Source organism: Chiroxiphia lanceolata, chromosome 9, assembly GCF_009829145.1.
Source record: "Chiroxiphia lanceolata isolate bChiLan1 chromosome 9, bChiLan1.pri, whole genome shotgun sequence".
NCBI classification, from domain to species: domain Eukaryota; kingdom Metazoa; phylum Chordata; class Aves; order Passeriformes; family Pipridae; genus Chiroxiphia; species Chiroxiphia lanceolata.
Window position 1 is genome coordinate 2,927,901 of NC_045645.1, and position 22,071 is coordinate 2,949,971.

A 22,071-nucleotide genomic window follows, 5' to 3' on the forward strand; every position below is an offset into this window, starting at 1 on the left:
AAGAAAAGAGACTGCACTGAAACATAACTAACTTCTTAAAATAATTAAGCAAAGAAGCCAAATTCATCATCACTGATGTAAACCCTTCAGAGCTCTGACAGCCTGCAGTTTCCTGCTCTGCAGCACGATATCCAAGGTTCATTGCAAACCCCTGTTTATCCAACTGCATTTCTCAGTAGTTCTACCTAATTAACAGTTTGGCAATGAAGGAGGCAATGGGGGAGCGTATATATGTAAATACACCAAAAATATGCTAGGGAACATCAAATGTGTAAAATCAAGCATTGGAAATTTAGGGAAGTGTCAGAATTAGGGTTGCTGCACAGCCCTAATTGGCCAACCTTGTGTGCATGCATTATGATACTATCTTTAATTACCCGACCACCTACTATTTCCTCCACTGGACCCCTGCCTGCACTGACTGACATAATGAGCAGCTACTCAATGCCTTTGTTTTCTTGTTATTAGTCAATGTGTCCCCATGCCTCATTTATTGGGCACTATTCACACCCTGCTCTGAGACTTATTAATTCCTGCCTGGGATGTCATTCAGTACCTAGAATAGCTCCTCACTTCTCAAATACCATTCTAAAGAGAGACAGGAAAACATTGTATTAGTCCTCTTCAACAGAAGGGGTCTGAGAAATTTAGGTGAAAGTTATAAATTAAATTAAGAAGCACTTACTCACTGACACAGAGAACCTGAAGCAATTAGAATTCTTTGGTAATTTGTATATTCAAATAATTCTCATTGACTTGAGTTACCTCTGCGAAAGATCAGTGCTTCATAAATCAGACCCAAGGGTCTCAAACTAAGCATTCAGAAGTAAACACACAATTAGTAAAAGCATGGCTTGATTAGATTGGAATCACATGAAAGTTCTGCAACAGAGGCAAGAATAGAATCTATCAGCTAGCATTAATGCTGAACTGTCACAGCCCTGCCTTCCATTCCTGTAGTGTGAATCCCTCGCACCTTTTCATTTCCTCAGTGAATAAGGCAGCAGTCCTAGCAACTTCTTTATACATCTCCACCTGGCACCAGAAATGGTCAAATCTGGACAATGAATGAGTCTGAAGTTGTCCTGTTATGCACAGCCATGGATACGTCACAGAGGTCTGAATCAAAAGTGGACAAGCGATTTTATTTACGGCATTTCCCGGTTCCTGAGCCTTGACTCTGCAACCTTACTGGTACTGCGTCAGCTTCAAAGGTACATAAGCATATAAAAAAGCCAAGAAATCTGTCCACAGCATGAGAGTGACAGCTGTGCTGCCCATGGCAGGGCTAGAACCTTCCTGTCTCTCCACACGGATTTCAGTCAGTTGAACTAACATAGCAGTAATGGTGGCAGCAGAAACACCCACTTTTCTACTTCAGTAGTCACAGTATTTTTCTCTTTTAATTATAACATCATGATTTTTATTGGAGAAACCTTTTTCAGCTAGCTCTAGGGAAAAATAATATTTCACCCTGACAACTAATATGTCATTAAGAAATAAAATATTCATACTAAAGAAGCATCCAAAATTTGGAGTCTAACAGATGGCCATGTTCCAAAATTCATACGTAAACTAATTAAGTGGTATTTATCAAGCCTATGTTCTAAATTGCTTTTTGTGCCTTCCACCCACCAGTTAGTTCTCCTTTTGGCAATAGAAATTATTCCCTGAACATACAGGCCCACTGGCCCACCAGAACAGTAAAAATCTGTAGTCTTGGACTCGGGAGGCCTGAGCTGTGGTCTGCCCTGCTACTGACCTGCTTTATGTCTTGGGTAAATGACAACCTCAAGGTCTCCCTTTCCCAATCTGCAAATGGGATTGATATCTGATATCAAAAAAGAACTGCTCTGCCATATCAGTGTTACTGAAAGAAAAACCTCTCAACCCCAAACCTCTCCACATGTAAAACTGTTTGTGAAAGTAAGGTATTTAGCAGGGTCCATTTAGTTAGAGAACTATCATACATCCTGCAAAAGCTCTGTTTGCTCCCTGAGCATGGGGATCACTGGAACTACACCTCCAACCCTCCAGGTGTCACCCGGCAGGGACTCGGTGACAGACGGGCAGGTCAGTTCCAGGGAAGCACAGCAGGGGAAATCTGAGGCATTGGCACACACTCCATCAGTCAAATTTGAAATTAATTAACATTTCTTTTTGCAAAGTCCTCTTAACCTGATGTGGATTTATCTACCAGTCAGCTCTAGACACTGTGCAAGTAAATACAAGGTTCCTATAACAGTATGATGGATAATACCTTTCTCAGGTGCTCACTTTCTGTACACAGCAGGTGCTGAGAAATTAGAACTGAAAATTTAAAACGTTAAAATCTAAAAATCCATGCCAATATATGCTCTAGAGGAATGATTTCAACTCAGTATTCAAAAGTATAAAGAGGCCATCTCGCTGCTAGTAAAACATAATTAGCAGAGTGACATAGCTTTTACTTATTAATTATATTTCTTTTGTACCAACATTACAGGAACTGTAGCAAAAAAAAAAAATATTATAATCAGCAAAAATCTTTTCCGATGACAGGGTTTTTTTCCTCCTATTAGCTCTGCAAAAGATATTAATCCTGAAAGAATGATACTTCCTTTCAGTTTTGCCTAGCAGTGTGCAATAAATAAAAATTGTTAACTGCCAGGACATCATTTTCAGTATGCTCGTCTTACTTCAGATGTGTGTTTTCTGTTTGGAGCACAGCTGTTCATATTTCCCACATGAGCATCAGTGCTGTAAATATCTTCTCTGTTGAGGGCTACATTGCCAAACTACTGCACAGGGGCCACATGCACAAACTGTGTTAGTGCTAACGCAAGCTGTGTGCATGCAAATCCATACACAGCACTTAGAAAAGTGCAGACCATGGACCTTGACCCCACCACTTTGCCACTGAACCAGAATTGCTCTATTTAAAGCTGTGACTGTGACTAAAATCAGGTTTTTTCAAAGGCTTTTATCCAGCTAAAAGAACTCATTCTGGGATAAAATTTAAATAGATCACGCTGCATTAATGAAGCAAATTACTCCCAGAAACCTGGAAAAGAAAATAATTCGGAAACCGAAGGTAAGATTGTCTGGGGTTTATTGCTGCATTTTTCATCAGTAGAAGTCTGTGTTGTGTTTAGCTCAATTTCTTTACTTCTGGATTCCAAAAACAAGTCCTTTGCCTGTCAGCACAACACGGCTGGCAGCACCATTGCCTGTGCACTAGAAGGTCAGGGATGCACATTTCTGACTGAGACATGGGGCTTGTGTCCAATGCTGACACTGCAGCTGAGCGTTTGGGGGATGCCATCACACAGTCAGAGCTGCCTGCTTTCAGATGAGCCACTAATCAAGGTCATTTCTGCCATCAGTGGGGACCACCTGGGTGAAAGGTAACAATCCACGGCCATTTTCACAGCAGCAGGACAATATAAGCACAATAGTCTTAACAAATATTTGCTCCTAACAAATAGCTTCAGGTATCTGAGACTCTTTGGAAGCAATTGTTAAGCAAAATAATAGAAATCCATGAGACTACCCAAACCATGCCAATGATATTCTCCTCCTTACTCCTGCAAAAGCTTTGTCTTGTTTAGGAGATAGGGTAGCCCACTTCTAAGCACATGAGAATACAGAGTTCAAATGCACATAAATACATTTTGTTACAGAGGTAGCATATACTCATACATTTTTAGAAACGTGGATTCATGAGTTTCCAGTTTCCTGACGGAAAATTGCAGTAATTACCAAATCAGGTATCATTCAGTCAGTCCTCTGCTTTGGGAAGATGGAGAAAATGCACAAAACATGAGCATGGAAATAAAAGCTATTTCTGCATCATTCTTCTCTGAGCCCAGCAGTCAGGTTGATTCTAGGGCTGGTGACTAAAGTGGTGGTTGGCGGTCATCTCCTGCTTTGTGACTACAGGGACCGAATCTGATGAACAGACATGGGCATTTTTATCCATGCAGGATCAACCTATATTGTAAGATCAAGAGCAGAAACAAGGAAGGAACACTGCTGATGGATGTAAGGCTGTTGCTCTGAAGGCAGTAAAATATCCATGTTTTAATAAGAGCTAGAACAATACAGAGATAACAGTGCAGGGAAGCGAGGTGTACTGCACTTGGGGAACTTGGGAGGTCACACTACTACAGCCAAGGATTTCACCTATTCTTCATGGACTATAAACATGCAAGAAGATTTCTCTTTTTTGTTTGTTTTATTTCTAAACTAGACACTGTCTGAAACAAAAATGGTGGAATCGCAAGCCTATAAAGAAACCTTTGGGTACAACAGGAGATTTGATTGAAAAAATTAACAACAACAAAAAAAAGGAATCTGAATTGATTTGCAGGCAAGAAATCATAAAACATGTTTTTCTTTCCAAGGAAGCCCTCACAAGAAAACTGAGAGGACTTACAGCATTTCAGGTATTAATAAAAAAGAGCTCTTCATTGTGTTAATTTAAGAAATCTTAGGGAAGTCTCAAGAAAGGAAATATGTTGCTTTATTGTTGCTTTATTCATTCAGAATGAAAGAATATCAGATAAAAGCCAAATTGGACTAAAGTTTTATTTGACCACAACTGAAAATGAGAAGCAAAGCCTAATATATACATAGTGGATAGTGAAATAAAATTAAGCATACAATAAAATTGCTGCTTCTATAAAAATAAGAAATACGCATATACTTAACATCCATCATGGGAAAAATTCCAGTGAAGTTACAATTAGATTTTGAGAGTAATTTCAGCAGCAACCTATTTCATTCCTATACCACTGTAATGATTTCATCAGTAACAAATTCTCTAGATAGTATCACACAGGAAAGTTTAAGGATGGCACCATTAAATAGCATCCATAATTGTTACAATCAACTGCATATTACACAAAAGGGTGCATTTGCAGATGACTGTTAAATGTACCAATTTGCCAGATTAGCATTTTGCTGAAAGTAACACTGAGCCTTCAAGAACCTATTACCTATGGCCCAAAGATCATGTCAAGTCCCTTTTCTGCTGCAAAATGAAACTGGGCATTCTTTCACACTGGAATTTATATTACAGCCACAAACACTCCTGATTACCATAAACTGTTCAGTTATGATGGGGCAAAACACGAGGGTTTTAAATGCCATTGAGCACAAGGCTGGGTAAGCTAATAAGCTGAATATATGCTGATGTTTCCTCACCTTGTTTCAGTCTCCTTTGCTCTTAAACTACTGCAAGGAGCCGTGACCTGCCACAGAATTTGGGCTGTGAACCTCACAAAACACCAGATGTATTAACAGGAAGGGAGTCTTGCAGACTGACACAGAGGTTCCACAGAGCATGAGAATCTGAGGTTTTGCTTGAAGTGATACTGGGAGCAAATCTACACATGCAATCTAGAAGCATATCTGCCCTCCCAAATCACCTCAATCATTAAATTACAGAGCTACCCCTGTGTAGAACACTTTTTAAAGATTATCCTATCTCAAATACAAAACAGTAATAGAAATCTTGGACATCCTTAGGTAGACAAATACTTCATTGCATCCAGAAATAACTAATGGTTGTAGAGAGAGAGAGAGAGAGAGAGACTCATATTGGAAAGAAACAAAAATGAATCCTCTAGCAATTTAAAATCTCACAGATTTTAAGATGCATTATACAATAATACCTACTCACTCACATCTAACATAGAAATGCCTGTTAGTGATATGCAGTAGCTAAAATTGTATTTATGTTTATAAAGATCTTGCTAGACAAACTAAATTTTTCAAAGAAAAATGACATGCTTAGTGAGTGAAAGGAAATTACTAGAGGCATTTTCAGGAATTCAGAATACAGCTTCCTAGATAGTTGGACAATTAATCTGAATGTACAAGAACTACAAATGTGTATACAAAGCAGGTGTTTTGAACATAAAACGAAACCCCTAATTTCTTAACAGATCCATTCTGTTAATCCGTTATGAAAACTCTTCCTCTAATGAATAAGGACGTTTAAACTGCAAGAAAGCTACTGCACACTGGGAAAAAACGATGGTTAAAAATCCTATTTTCAAGAATGACTCAAACCACTGTGAGATTTCTCACAGGGACTGAAACAAACAAAGAAAAATCCCAACAAACCAACGAAAAAAAAATCGCTTTGCCTTTTAGTTCTAAACAGTTTTAACCGGCCTCATCTTTTCCTTGTTAAATTTGACTTATCTTTCCAAACAATTTTCAAGAGAAAATAAATGGTATTTGCAGCAAGAGTGTAAAAGTACGAGGAAAGTAACAAGCTGGGCACATCTTGGGAAACAAGGAAGTGATTCATTTCATCTCATGAACAAAGATCCAAGCCATGTCAGGAAAAAGAATCCAAGGTAATTTGATGTCTAGAAGCAGAGGTTACATTTTATGTCATCTCCTCTCTTCCATTAGAGCTGAATCCCATACTGACTTCTAGGAAACTGAGGCAGCAAGAAGTGAGGAGGAAGTGGGTTCTTGCTGTGGATGAATTAGGAAAAATAAGGAAGGGTTTTGCTTGATAACATGGTGATTAAGGTGAAACTGCAAGTGTCTGTGTACACTGGAAATAAAAAGAGAATAAGAAGCGGAAACATTGAGGATCTTTAAAGAAGAGGCAAATGAAGAGGTATAAATAGCTGTAATATTTCCCGTATTTCAGTCTGAGGATCTACTCAAGTGGTGAACAATTAGTCTACTACATGATTTTCTGAGGGATGTGGGTAAAGGCCTGAGAATTGTAACTATAAAAACAGGGAGATTAAAACCTGAGTTAATGTGGAATATGGGTCAATCACATACTAGCAGGGAGATGAGCAGCCAATTGGTTTTCTTCAGATCTAGATTTTATTTTTGTATATGCAACTACTTAGCACACACTGAAACGACCAGAAAAATACATGCATTATTCATGCTATTTGTGGTAGACGTGCACTGTAGTTTCAGTGAACAGGACTGGAAGTAATACCGGAGGAAATAGAGGCCTTAAAGGAAGACTCTAATCTCAGAAAACTCAAGAGTGTCACTGTAATTTTTTTTTAAGGGTTCTGTTATGGTAATAGTTATGTTTGCAGAAAATTATTTCTGCGCTATTCAGATAAACGACCTCACAGAGGGCCATTTCTTCCCCAGGAAATGAAGAGTGGATAACACCCACCAGAATGGGAGCAAGCCATTTAAGAGCAAGTGGAGGGAGCTCCACAGTGCTGGTTCCTATGTGATTATCAACAGCCTCTACATAGCAAATGATTTGGATTTCACGACAGAATTTACCTTACATTGCGGCCAGCAGAGGTGGCAACTCATTTGAAACAGGAAACAATATCACCCCCATCCATTGCTTGAAAATGACATCTCATCTACAATTATCTGTCAGCTTTGCCTTCTCATTTTCAGCTATCATCAGCCTCCATACCTACAAAAGTCCATTTCTCCTTGATGCTTGTGCTCAGCTCCAAAATAATTTATTAGGAGTTACACATGCTTATCAAAGACAGACAGAATTCATGTAGAAATTAATGGCATCTATTGAAGTTGCTATATATCATTATACAATACATGCCAACACTGCTGTCACAGTACCTCGATTCCCTCATCCTTTGTCAATCAGAATAAAGCATTAGTGCAGTGCAAAGATTGGTTTTGTTGTTGTTCTGACAATAAAGTTCTGGCTGTAATACAATGGCAATAAGTGATAATCTATCCGGGATAGTAGATTCCCAATCATTTTATGACAGGCAATCACCCCCATTTTACTTTTTGAACATGGCCAGAAGCAACTTGATCAAAAAATGTTACTTGCTCTTTATAAACATGATTGCTCTTTATAAACATGGTGATCCTGAAGCAGTGAAGAGTACTTTGGGCCATGTCAGCAACAGGACAGAAATTGAGGCTAGCTCATAAGAGTTCCAGCCTGTTCCTCTGCCCACACTCTTCTGAGTAAAAGATCAACACTAATCATCATTATCTGCCTTACAATACGGTTATCAGCACCATCAGTTGTCACTGATACTGGTGATGACAAGCACGTTCAACACCAAGGACCAACTGGAGCAGAATAAGTAGGATAGCCCCAGAGTGAACTCACCACCACAGAGGATCCCAGAGGACAATCCCTCTACCTTCAGGCACTGTCCTATGGGACTCCTTGAAGGTCTGTCATGGAGTTGATTAATGAAGAAGTACCATCTGCTATGTGTTGGAGAAATTGCATTTTTCTGGCTTCTAACTAGAGAGCTGGTTTAGCCTTGGAAACACTGAAAAGCTCCTGTAGTCAGCCTTTGGGAAACACCCACATGGCTTCAAATAAACTTTTTTGGGGCTCACTCCGTTTGAAAAAGAAGTTATGCTTGGAAAGACATCAGAAAGAAACTTTAAAAAGTACATGAGCTCTGACCTGAGACACAATTTTGCCACAGGTTCTTCTGGTTTGAAGTCTACTTTGAGATGCTTTTACAAAGCCTGCCACCAGAACACTGAGTCAATATGATTCATCTTGGGCCACACCTTGATTCCATTAGGAATCAAGCCTTGTGCAGAACGCAGCAATAGCCTGGCTTAAGAGCAGTTCTTATCCTGTAAATCCCCAATCTATGCCTTCAAAGCTGTTCTAAGTAGCAGAATATTTGGGGGGAAGAGGTAATCAATCTTACTATCTAGTGAAAGAAATTTTGGGCAGTTAAGGGCAAGCCAAATCAGAGAGGAAGCTTAAGAAAAATCAGCAGTTTTGGACAATGCCCATTGGCTCTAAAAAGGAAGAGCTGACAGGAGACAGGACAGACATAACAAAACTTTTACATGCTAGAAATAAAATTACAGGAGAAACTGTATTTTAAGCTGGAAAATGCTGATAAATCAATAAAATTAATTACACAAGAGACATCTGAGAACGAAACTGTCATTCACTGATCAATTCCATAATATACTGTAATGTGGTCAAATATAGGGTTATTGTTCTTACCTAAGGGCCCAACTTTATCCTTCACCTTGATACTTAATTTCCATTGTAGGTGTTTGCCAGTGCTGACCTCAGCTTTCGGTGTACTGCCCTGGCACTAGTTTGGGGTGATTCCTGTGCATGCAGTCAGGCATTTCATAGGAGTCTGAAGGCATCTGAAGGAAAGCTTAGAAATACACTTTTTCAACTTGATGCCCTCTAGAAATTGTTTTTTTTTTTTTCTTTACCAACATGAATCTAGGCAACAGCATTGAAAAAGGTAGAAGGGAGGGAGGGTAGTGGCATCACTGAACTAGAACCAGGGAAATCAACCCAAACCAACCTGCACTTTGGTTGGTGTAATATTAATACAAGACCCTTAAGGGCTATTTGTAGTCTCCAACTGGAGCAAAGCAGGTTCTGCCCCCTGGAGAAATATTGATCTAAGACTGGTGTCATTGTCATCAATTTAAAATCCAAAGCTCTGGGTCTTGACTACAAGAAACTCTTAAAGACAAATTCAAGAAGCTGTACTTCAAAAAATTATGCCATTACTCGCAGAAAAGGGGACTTGACTGGTATGAGCAGGGTAAAGGCAGTAATGTTCATCCCTGGGGTTGGGGATAAAAACGGAGGATGAGTCGTTGTTATTAAGAGGACAACCCTAAAATCACTCTAGTAATTTCTCTGCACTTGTTTTGAGATTTTCATTTGGCACTGTATTTAGTCATCGAATGGGCATGACAACTGCTTTTCTAAGTGACAGGAAACAACAGATTACTGTAATCTCTGACTAGCTGAATATGGAAAATACATCAGTTTGGAGAGAAAGAAAAATAAAGATGGAAGAAAGAAATATTGCAAGTAACACAGAACTTCATTTTTCTCTCTCCTGCCCTACCCAGACTGAATTGGTTTTCATTTTAGGGTGCAGCCCCATGGACATAATTTACCATGAACTTTTTGGTGGCAATATCATTTACTGTTTAGAGGCAATTTTGAAAACAATTTATGATGAGTAGACAAAATTTACAGCTACACCCACAGAAAATGTAGCTCCTTGTAACAGATACTGTAAAAGTACTAAGTAGAGCTCTAAAATGCACACACTGCCAGCACAGTAATGCCAGTAAGGGGCATGAGATTTTGATATGACAGTCATACAGGACTCTTACAGAGCAAAAAACACGTATTTGGTAGTATGGACTAATGCAGTCAGTCAGACAAGAGAGACTAACCCAAGAAAAGCAATTATTGCTGGTACAATCTGCATCTGCTCTAAGAGGGTCTCTAAGCTCATTTCTCTGTGCAGCACTTACACCAGTCCACCTGTTTCAGCCCGGTCTGAGAGCAGATAGCGCAGATTAACAGCTCAAATATGCATTTAAGTTCACATTTAATCTAACAAAGAGCCTAAGAGAAAAAGGCTCTGTGGTAGAAACCTTCCCCCCCACTCGGAGAACAATAAAAAAGACAAAACCGAGCAGTCAATCCACAGAGCCTCGCAGCAGAACCCGGAGGTGCCAAATGCAGGCTATGACAGATGGCCACGGGAGCAAACTTGGAAAGCAGAGGCTTTCAAGGAAGATGGTTGTGGCTTTGAAGCTAACTAGTAATTGCATGACTGTCAGTGTGAGGAGTCTGTCCCTCGAGCGAGTTCCAGCTCTGTGTTTACATGTGCACCCACGCGCGTCCGTGTGACTGCGCGTGTGTGGCTGGAGCACTGCTTCCCTGCAGGGAACTATTAATAGCCTTGGGTCAGCTCAGTGCTGTGCATCTCTGCCAGAACAGCTCTGCTGGGCAAGAGCTCAAAGAGCTGAACTCGCTGATTGCCACAGCCAGCAGAAAGGCCTTGCACAGAAACAATTATAGGAGCAAAATTCCATTTTCACCAGCTCTTTTTACTCTGTGGTGTATTTTACAGACCGGTGTAAAGTGTACCTTAGCTGCCATCACCACAGTCAAAACTAGCAACACCTTGCTGCAAAGGATACCTTGAGTCTCTGTGAGAAAAGGACTTCATGTATAAGCTCAGGAGGTGTCACTGGGCTTCTTTTGATGAAGGAATCTTAATTTTTAAAACAGCAATAGTGGGAAGATATGTAAATGAGAGGGCACCTGTCTCCCAGTGGATGAACTGGAACACCAAGAAAACACCCTGCCTGCCACTAATACAAATCAGCCCATCCTTTATTTGGCAACTATTATTGACTAAAGCTGAAATCACGTCATGGTGACAGAATTCTCACTCTCATCTGCTCGTTACAAGAGCGAGCCCATCTTTCCTATCTTCCTCAGTGGATTGGTATCACTCAAATGCCATTGCACCAAACTTCTCTGTTCTTTTCTTTACCAGTCCATTCACTTTTTCTGGTCCACCTGCCTTTTAACTAAAACAAATTTTACTGACAGAAGCTTTTCTATCAAGCTAGCTAACTGCAACACCTCAGCTTTTCCTCTGTTTCCAGGTGGTGTCCGGACAATTTTCCAGGTGGCGTGTCTCTCATTTGGAGAGGCATTGTTCACGTTTCTCACATGGAAAACACAACAAGCACCTTCTCATAGGGAGGCTAACACCAACTGATGTAAACCTCCCTTCAGAAGCAGTAAAAAATCCTCAGAAGGTGGGAGAAATCTCTGCAAATTACCTATAACCAAGGTGGATGGCAAATCTTTGATACCAGGCACCTCTTGCAATACACCTATAAGCTCCATTCAGCAGATCAATCCAGCTCATGACTGCATCGCGGACATTTATTTCTACCAACACAGATTCTTTAAGGATTGAGTTTGATGGCACAGCTCACTGGCTGATAGTAATCTCTGCTCAAGTTCCTTAGTCTTTTTTTTTTATTTTTTAAAAAAAGGCAGAGCTGCCACACAGGCAGCACTGCTTGACTCATCACATTGAGGCTCTGTGTGGAGCAGATTTAATTCTTCTGTATAGAATACTTGATATATTTATCCTGGCACTTGACTTTTTCCTCGTGAGATACCAGCAGAGTCGGGCAGCTTTAAAAACCTAAGCTAATTCCATATATACAGAGGGAAAATGGCTGAGCTGGCAGGAGTTATTCCATTGAGGACACACATCATCTGTGCTGCCTCCCCTCCTGTAGGTTCATAACAGCCTGAGTGGTTTCAAGCGGACCTTGCAGCTTATTCTAACATTCTCTCTTCTTCCAGGCAAAAAGGGGGCTGGAAAGAGGAAGAGAGCAGTGGGGACTCTGGTGATAATTTGTTTATTGAGATCTATTTCTACAATATAAGATATGCTCCTGGAGTTGTTCATTTGGTGGTTAAAGTCTTTGGCAGGAATTCTATTTCCAAGTAGGTGCCTATGGCTCCCAGAGCCAGGAATGGGAGCTCTGGTACAGTTGGCAAACACAGAGGGGTGAGGGGACAGGAACCAACAACCCACCACATGGATGTCTCTCAGAATGTAATTGTCATTTAAAATGTATGTAACCAATCTTTCTGGCAATACCTACCAGGAGATTTGCTCCTGAAAATTTAAAAAGCAGAAGCGGAAAAACATCCAGAAGAATATATGGCATGTTTAGCTGTCCTTCATTATTATTACTGTTATTACATGATTTCTAAGGCTGAAATGATGTAACTGTGCAACTGATATAAAACTGTGTCTCAGAAGAGATATAAATGATAAATCACTATGAAACAAATGACCTTTTCTTAAGAAAATATCCTATGAATTCTTAGCTGTAACAACGAATAGGATCCCAAAGGAAAAGACAGGATAGAAGTCATCCATGTGTCAGAAATTAAATACTAAAGCAACTTTCTGTCACAGTGAGTTCATGCAGCTTTTAGGCCTCTCTAGGACCCAGTTTTTTCCCAACAAGAGTATGAAACCAAGCACCTCTGGAGTCAGCTGAACACACAGTGCAAGTTCACAGTCTGGTACCTTCTGTTCTGACAAGAAGCCCAGAGCTATTCTCCAAGTTTCTCTTCACAGTAAGTGTTGTTCTAATCCATTACTAACAGAGGCAAAAACTTAAAACCTTCCCAGGATGATTTGTATCTTTACATATTTTTAGTATGTCACATAAAATTTCAGTCTTTTTTGAAATTTTTCTTACTTCCCATATCTGGAAAGAAACTAATATTAAAAACGTTCAGGCACATTCTTCCCTTTTCTTATGAATTATTTTAAGTTAATTGTTCAAGTTTTGTAAGAATGTGCTCTCTCATGGTTGGTATGGATCCATCCCATGATTACTTCCAACACGTTGACAACTGTGCTTTTGCTAATGTTGAAATGGTATGTGCCTCATCTTACAGTCAGAGAGCACATCTCATTTCTGCATGTTATGTTAGTTTTCCTCTAAACTTCAAGTGCTCTCATTTTTAAATGCATTTATTCCGATGGAAAAAAAAAAATAAAAAGGACTGCACAAATATGTATAAGGCCTGCAGCCTTCTCCTATTTGTATTCATATCTGGGATATTTCATTTGTGGAAACCTCCATTCATTTCAGCCAAGTTCCACCACAGACTTCTGGCAAAAAGGAAGAAAAAGGAACCAGATTTTAGGTGGTCCATGCACACACACGTGGCTGTGTGTGCCACAAGTGGTGAGAATTAATGCTTGTATACAGGTCTGTTCAGGTTATGGGGACAAAATGGTATGTGATCATATGATCCCAATTTATTTCTTCAACATTAATACAGTGTGTTGATGAGTTTTTCAGTTAGGACAGGGTTTTAAAAAATCTGAACTGCTACAAAGCATGTTCCTTTTATCTCATGCTCATCACTGTACTGTGAGATTCTTCAATGTTCATGACACAAGGGCTCTTTGCTCCCTCAGAATTCATTTCAGATGAAGCCATTAGATCTCACAGCTGCAGTTTAATGTAGGGATTTTAGGTCATCTCAGAACTTACCCTTTTCCAAGAACGGTTTTAATCTTTGTTCAGCACTTGAATATACTTCTTATAATTATGTTTCAAGTGATATTGCAGCTATATTTTAGATTTTACGTATGTAGGAAAATGCTATATTATTTTAATACTGATGGTAGAATAAAAATCTATTCAATATTCACCTTTCAGGAAGCACAATCAAATATCCAAGAACACTATTAGACTTGCCTAGCATAAAGTTTCAAACTGCTAATGGATTTTAAATTGATGTCATAATGCTGCAATTTAAATACATGATGTTCATTAATTTTGCCAGAACTCTTTGTAGAGTAGGAGTGGTATGAAAGAAGGAGGAAGGTTATATTTTCTCTCCCTGCTTCTTTTTATCTCCTTGCCCATTTTTGATACACAAAAAGAATCATTACATCAGCGTGCAGGGTGAATTTTACTCAAATGGCAATAGGTTTCAATTAGGTAACCACTGTGGAGTTGTATCAAATTAATATTTTCTATGGAAAAAAAATACCAGGAATAGGATAAAAGTAACTAACACATGATGGGCATGACATTTCTAAAGGTGGATTTCATGGACCTATCACCAAAAATCCATGGGCACAGAGTGGAGGAAATAAGGGAGAGAAAGGTCATCTTGCTCACACACCTCCTTTTCACTGAAAGGTCAAAATTCCTGTATTGAGCAAAAGAGCAATACTGCAAAACAGGCAGTCATAGTCTCCCACAAATCTCAAGGAAAAGAGGGCTACTGTGGGATCCTCTTCTGCTGAGGGGAGTGAGGGCAGGTCCTAGATGCAAACTTTCTAGGTGAAGAATCATCTATTTCAGAAATACCTCAAAAGTGAAACTAAGATTTGTCTAGACATAATGGCCCAGTATAGTACAACACTTCACATCTATTTATATTTCAAATATAGTATGTTTACTGTACATAAAGTCAGTTTTTCCAAAGCTGTTGCTATAGTTACAAATCAAGGAAACCATAGCAACAGCCCTGTATTATGTACAGGCTTAATTATGTCTCTCTTTGCAATTTTATATTAAATACTCCCATACAATCTAGTTATAGGAACCTTGGATTTTTTCAGACTTTTTAATAATAAAATTCCCCAATATTATACTGTCAAATCAAACATGAACACCCTTGAAATATGTCTTTATAGCATTATTCTGATCATATCTAATAACAGCCACATCACTATTTTTTACTTGAGATAAACACTATGTTCATATCACCATTTACAAATGATTGATCACTTTAGCTTTAACCACCAATTAACTGATTTTCCATCATTTCATAAAGTTTTTTCAAGTCTTGTCCCATTCAGCCTTACCCCAAAAGAAACAGCTCCTCCTAACTTCAACTTTTTTTTCCTATGGAATAAACTTTGGGTTTTTTTTCTTTCCTTTGGTTTGGTTTTCCTTTTTCTTCAGAAAGTAAGTATACAATAGAGGGACAGGAGGGCAGAGCAGTAGTTCATCTAGATTTTCTAACTGTCACGTTGGATGACTGACTGGGTTGGTGGTACATTACCCTATTTACTCTGGTTGTTGACCTGTACTTAATATTTAAGTACAATCACAAGTTGAGATTACAGAGCCTTGGCATGCTGCTTCCAGCCAGACTTCAGACTGCAGACTTAGAGGAACAGGCAAAGGAGAACAGAGAACAACATGAAGAAAAGAAGAAGGCTGTTGGACATGGTTGAGAAACGGGAGGAAGCGCTATCACACAGCAGAAGACACACAGGACCCAGAGGGGTGACAGGATTCAAAGGACACTCCAGGAGAATATGAACACGTTCAACAGGTGGAGAAGGATTTTGCCACTAAAAGATAAAAGAAAATGCCAAAATTCATGTCTTTAAAAGCCTTCTCTCCTTATCTTCCCTTCCATCACTTTATTTTCTGATAATTCATTACTGTATCATTTTCTCACCACTTGGTCCTTGCCCACTGATGGGATGGCATTTGTCCTATTTTGCAAAAAACTTGGCCACATTTTTTTGGGGCATTAGCTGCACTCATGGAGTGGACCTTCTGTTATCTTACATACTATAGAAGCACAAAATCCCTAAAAAATATCATCTTAATTCTATGAAATGAGCAGACATTCAACACATTTGACAAAATAAAGAAATGAGAAACCTATGTTTTTAATCTCTATGAACAATTGATACTTGCTGGCCATTTTAATACAAATAATGCACAAATGCTTATTTTACAAAGCAATCTGTCTTTCAAAAATCATAGTCTGAGAAAGCCATGAGTGTGTGTTAGGAACATGAGCTCTATACAGGGGCAGCACAACAAAACTTCCCTCGCACGGGGAATAATTAAGTCAGAAGTCAGTGCATTCACAATAAGCAAGCCATGTTCAGCTTCTTCATTATCATTTTAATTAGCAAATATTTAATGTAATCTGCAAATACAAGAGGGAAAACAATTAAAATTACCAAGTTTAAGGAGTCCTTCATGACCTAAGCTAAAATTGAGACAAATGTCTTACTAATCGATACCGGTCACCAACTTTCAGGACATTCATTTCCATTTACTGTTAGAACTTCCAAGTGTGTTATCAAATTTAAGAATGAATTAAGGCTCTCACAAGCTACTTCTAACCTCTGATGAAGGCAATGTGGATAAAAATGGATTAGCATGCTCCTCTCCTCTCCAGTTATCAGTTCAGACTGATAGGGATCAAGTGACCATGGCAGCTCTGCCTCATTCAGATTCCATGTGTGTACTGTGGCAACACCTCAGGGACATGCAGAACACACTGCCCTCTCATTTCTGCAGGGATGAAGATGCTGGATGAAGCCTTAGCCCTTCTGAACTCAACAGCACCTCCCATTCCTTTCCCTGGGACTACAGCTCACACCCCAGACAGTTTTCCTTTCAGGTGCTTGTCCGTCTTCTTTGTAGATAATGTGCTTTGGCCTCCAATACTCAGTGTATTATATCTTACATGGACAACAATCAAAAGCTACAGAAGTTTAAAAGAAGCTACCTCCTAAAAACTATACCTCCCTCTCATTCTGATTTTCATATTTAACCCACTAAGGTAGAATAATGACTGATTTCCCCAATACACTACAGGACTAAATATCAGAAAGTGGTAAAGTATTTTCATTCTCTATAAAAGCTGTTGTGTGGACGAATTTCATTCATTAATAAACTGCAATTTTATAAAGAAAATAAATAGCAGTAAGTAGAATTCTGACAGTATTTCTCATGACTGATCAGGAATAACTTTTAGAAAGAGGTCACTCATTTATGTTACCCTATTTTGCAAGTTTCCACCTGTTATAAATATTAGACAGAGCGAGGAAGAGTCTGAGCAAAATGCACCACCATCACCAAAACCCAGTGCATTAGATATTTTGACAACTAAGACAGTTTAAAGCAGGAGTCCCTAGAAAACCTAATTTCATCAATAATTATTTTTAACACAGAGCAAGTATTTTGCAAAGCAGATACAGGGTCAATGCATTTGAAGTACAGAATGGAAATAGATACCTGGTTTTGAAATAGCTACCATGTGTTAGTGCAATAGTTTCAGAAAAATCCAGTAAACTTCTAGCTTTATACATTTTCTACACTCACATATGTTCATTTCACAAATCCCTCCCTTTTCCTCTTCCATGCCCATACAAACACAAATAAACTACTTCTTCCTTGGGAATCCAGCAAAATTACAACTAACACAAGAAAAGCTTCTTTGAGTTATATGGATTGAAATTGAAATTAATCTGAAAATGTTTTTGCTTGTTTAAATAATCAGTTTTCACTGCAACCAAGTGTGACTTGAGGCCAGCTCACTGCTCTCTCCACTGCAGACATGATAGAAATTTAAAACAATTTCATTTAAGTGGTAGCACTCTGCTCAGCAACACTGCTGGCTTCAGTTTTCACACTGGGTAGGATGGTAGGAAAGCATTATATGGGATCAGAGAAAAAAGAAGTCTACTGGTCCATTTTGCTGTGCTCTTGATACCAGGTCTTACCTCTTGTGTTTTTACGTTTATATATCCATAGTGAGTTCTCAGAGGATGCCTCTGGCCATTAGAAAATGGGATCCACTTGACACTGGTTTGTCCAAAGCAGTTTAGGATCAAAGGGAAAGTTACTTCATTTGTGAGACGGACGATGATCAGGCAGAGGAAAGCTGCAATGAAACTCACAGCAACAATGGACTTTCTCTGCAATGAAAAGAAGAAAGGAAATAAATTATTAAAATTAAGAGTCAGTTTTAATAAAAAAATACATCTCTTCTATTGTAGGATGAAGGAAAAACACTCGAGAAAGCTTTATGTGAAATTATTCCTGTGGTAGTCACCTTGCTGCAGGAGCACAAGGAGACAGGTGACTGGACCGTTTTATTTCAATAAATTTGCATTTCAGAGGGTTTTGAGAGTTTATTTTAGAACTGGTTGAAAATTAGTCTGTTTTGCTCACCAAAAAAAGAGAGTTTTTTTTAAGTTCCAAAAAACATATATCAACTTTAAATTTATTTGTATTTGGAATTAAGATTTTACATAAACATCCACACCAAGTCCCCATTCCAATCATCAGTGTTCTAGACATGACAAATACACAAAGGGAAAATACCACCTACAGCACCAGTTTAAACACAAATTATTGGGAAGACTATGATCATTGATTGTACTTATATGCATTAATTTTAAATCATTCCATGCAACAGAACTCATACTCTAACTTAAATATTTTAGAATAAATGGTTGGTGAAGTCAGCACCACATTCTGCCTCATTCCAGGTTCATGAATTTACGAAGTGGAACATTATTATCTCGGACAAGATGAGCTCCATTGTTAATAATGTAACAGACCCAAAGCCTGTATCTATTTAGCCTTTGCCTTCTACCTCTAAACTATCCCCTTGGTTGGACCAGTGAATGTAACCACAGAAAGATCACACCTTCTTCCTTGGGTAACTGCCAGTCTGCAGGAAAAGAACTCGTAAGAACTAGGATGTTCTCCTAATTTTTAGTTATTTTTAAAATACTGCGTCATTTACTTCTAGACAAATACTTAAGGACAAACACGTTAGTTGGCATGTGTAAAGATTCTAGATACGACACTCCATGACAAAGATTATTTTTACATTTTCCCTGAGGGAACGAAACAATTTTCATTTACAGGTGTTTTTACTGTACTTTAATTACATTCCAGGTTTACCTAATTTGCCACAGTTTAATCACCCTACTGAATGTAATTCTATCCCTGCATACAGTAAAATATACAGAAAATAGAGGGGGAAATAATTATTTGCCTAAGGGCCTACATAACACTCAATGCTGGATGACAGAATCTGATCACCCAATGCCCACCTACAATATCAGACTAAGCAGCACATTTAAGACCACTTTTTTACATGACAGCAGACAAACTCTGACTGCAACCATGTAAGATGAATGTGTTCTTTGCCTGGAGGTTCATTGACAGTCTGCAGACACTAAATTCAAATGCTGCACAGAAGAAATGACGATATTACACAGAGGTCATATTGGGAAAGACAAAGTTTCACTGAACACGAGCACACAAGACCTGTGCCCACACACAAGGCCTGTAGGCACTGCTGCCATGCTTTGGTTCCGTTTCTGGACACAGACAACAGTGAGAATCACAGAATCATAGAATGGATCATGTTGGAAAAGCCCTCCGAAATCATCAAGTTCAACCCTTGATCCAACCCCGCCGTGGTTCCCAGCCCATGGCACTGATGCCACATCCAGTCTTATCTTAAACACCTCCAGGGATGGTGAATCCACCCCCTCCCTGGGCAGCCCATTCCAATGGCTGATCACTCTCGGTAAAAAATTTCTTCCTGATATCCAACCTAAACCTCCCCTGGCACAGCTTTAGACGGAGCCCTCTTGTCCTACTGCTGGTGCCTGAGAGCAGAGCCCAATTCCCACCCAGCTACACCCTCCTGTCAGGGAGTTGCAGAGAGTGAGAGGTCTCCCCTGAGCCTCCTCTTCTTCAGGTTAAACAACCCCAGCTCCCTCAGCCTCTCCTCACAACAACTTGTGCTCCCAGTCCCTTCCCCAGCCTCGTTGCTCTTCTCTGGACCTGCTCCAGGACCTCAATGTCCTTCCTGAACTGAGGGGCCCAGAGCTGGACCCAGCACTCAAGGGGTGACCTCATCAGTGCTGAGTACAGGGCAAGAATCACTTCCCTGCTCCTGCTGCCACACTGTTCCTGATCCAGGCCAGGATCCATTGGCCTCTTGGCCACCGGGGCACACTCTGGCTGTGTTCAGAATGACAAAGAACACACAGCGAATTTGAAAGGATGTTACTGTATTCCCCCATACAAGGAGTTAACAAAATAGTCCATTACAGGGGTCAACTGCACGGCTCTTATGTTCAGTGTACTGGGAGGCTACAATTTATACGATAAAGCAATGAGAAGACTGGTATGAAAAACTTGGGTGAACGAGGTCACTGCGAGGAGAAAAGGAAGAGGAGAATGAAGAAGTATTGTGGCAACGTGATTCAGTGAGGAACCTCAGCCAGCTAATGGCTGTGCAATGTAAAATTAAACCCAGCAAATCTTCAGGAGGGCAGTGCAGCAGCCACAAACCCAATCGCAGCTTCCAGAATTCATGGAAGCCACTGCACTTTTCATCATCTGCATTATACAGATTTACATTAAATTGCCAATAAACTGGCTTGGGAGCACTTCTGTGTCACTTCTCTTTGTACCAGATGGAGTCAGAAACATTTAGCTATATATCGAGCCTTGTAAGTGCTAAGAGCAGCCAAGATGTGCAGCGCAAGTGATAATCATAAAAGCCATAAGAAAAGCACGGATAGTCATATTATTTATTGCAAATCAGAATTAAAATATTGCAAATATTTAAAGGGGGATCTACAGTCTCATTCCACTACATGAGCATGTTTCATCAAAACATCCACAGCAGGAAGCAGGATTACTGCCCTGCATGCTGCTACTACCTCATTTCCACATATCCCATCTTCCTGGTTTATTGAATGCCACCTTTTACTTCCTTTATTTTGTGTAGATCTGTTCTGAACTTGAAAACACTGCAATCATCTTTATGTGCTTCTCAGAGGGAGCTGTTCTAAATAGCCTTTGCCCTGAGAAGAATTCAGATTGCGTAGCTAGATTTCCTGGCCTTCATTAGGATGCCACTTGATTTTATATTTCCTCTCTTTAAATACACTGTACTACCCATGAAAGAAAAAAATGTGGCCTTCTTTTGTTGTTTGTTTGGTTTTGTTTTTGTTTTGTTTTTTATGTAAGAAAATATTGTTTGAAAAGGAAAACAGCAGAGAGTTTTCTTTGTGTGTTTCTCAGCCAGAAAGAATCTGCACTAACGAGAACATTCCAATGAAACGAATTTTACAACAGAAAGGAACTTCGGCATCTGTTAATATTGTTTTGGAAAAATAAAAAATCTTGCCATATGCAAACACAATGATTATTTATCAACTTGTAAAAAGGAAGTTTGTGTTAAGTACCGAGTTCCCCTATAATTTTTGTTGAAGGCATGAGATCCAACAATATGCATTTTAAGTAGGAAAGATTACTGCAAATTGGCATTTCAGTGGTTCTATAAATTTCACTGTAAAAATATTGAAAAACACCAAAGCACATAGTTTTCGTAATTTTAGCCTTCCTTAGCATCAAGTAGGGCAGTCTGCTCAGTGGCCAAGAGGCACTTAAGTTCTTCTCTCCTTTATCTGCTCATTTAAAAAAAAAACAACAACAAAACCAAAACAAAACACAAAACAAACAAACCAAAAACAACACACAAAACCAAAACCAGGTGCTATCTGTCTTTAAGTGCTTCTTTTAAAACTTTCTTTTCTGCAGATAAATGGATTTTGTTATCAGTCCTCTGATAAAACCTAAAATTTAGCATTTGAGACTCAAGGAATTCTGCATGACATTAGGATATGACAAAGAAGTATGAAGCTGTATACAGTGATGAATAACAAACTATAATTTGTCTCAAAATTTGTCTGCATCAACATTTTTAATACTTACACACTGTACCATTTGGGAGAGCTAAACCAACACTCATTAGCAAGTCTGCACAGAAACAAGCCTTATTCCTTCTTAATTTTCAGTTCTCATGAATGCAAACAGTCTCTTAACAAAAGAACTGTTTCTCTAACATGGAAATACATAAAGCTCAATCAATCTTTATATTTTTCCAGCTAATTTAATGTAGATATTTTGATATTG

The 22,071-nt window shown here is 39.1% G+C and overlaps 1 protein-coding gene across 1 annotated transcript in view; it reads right to left on the bottom strand.

The window, feature by feature from the left end:
- ST6GALNAC3 (ST6 N-acetylgalactosaminide alpha-2,6-sialyltransferase 3) overlaps nt 1-22,071 on the bottom strand; it is a 209,982-nt gene that overhangs the window by 94,296 nt on the left and 93,615 nt on the right. The window contains 1 exon segment of the mRNA XM_032696869.1: nt 17,841-18,035. Coding sequence (XP_032552760.1) covers nt 17,841-18,035 — 195 coding nt within the window.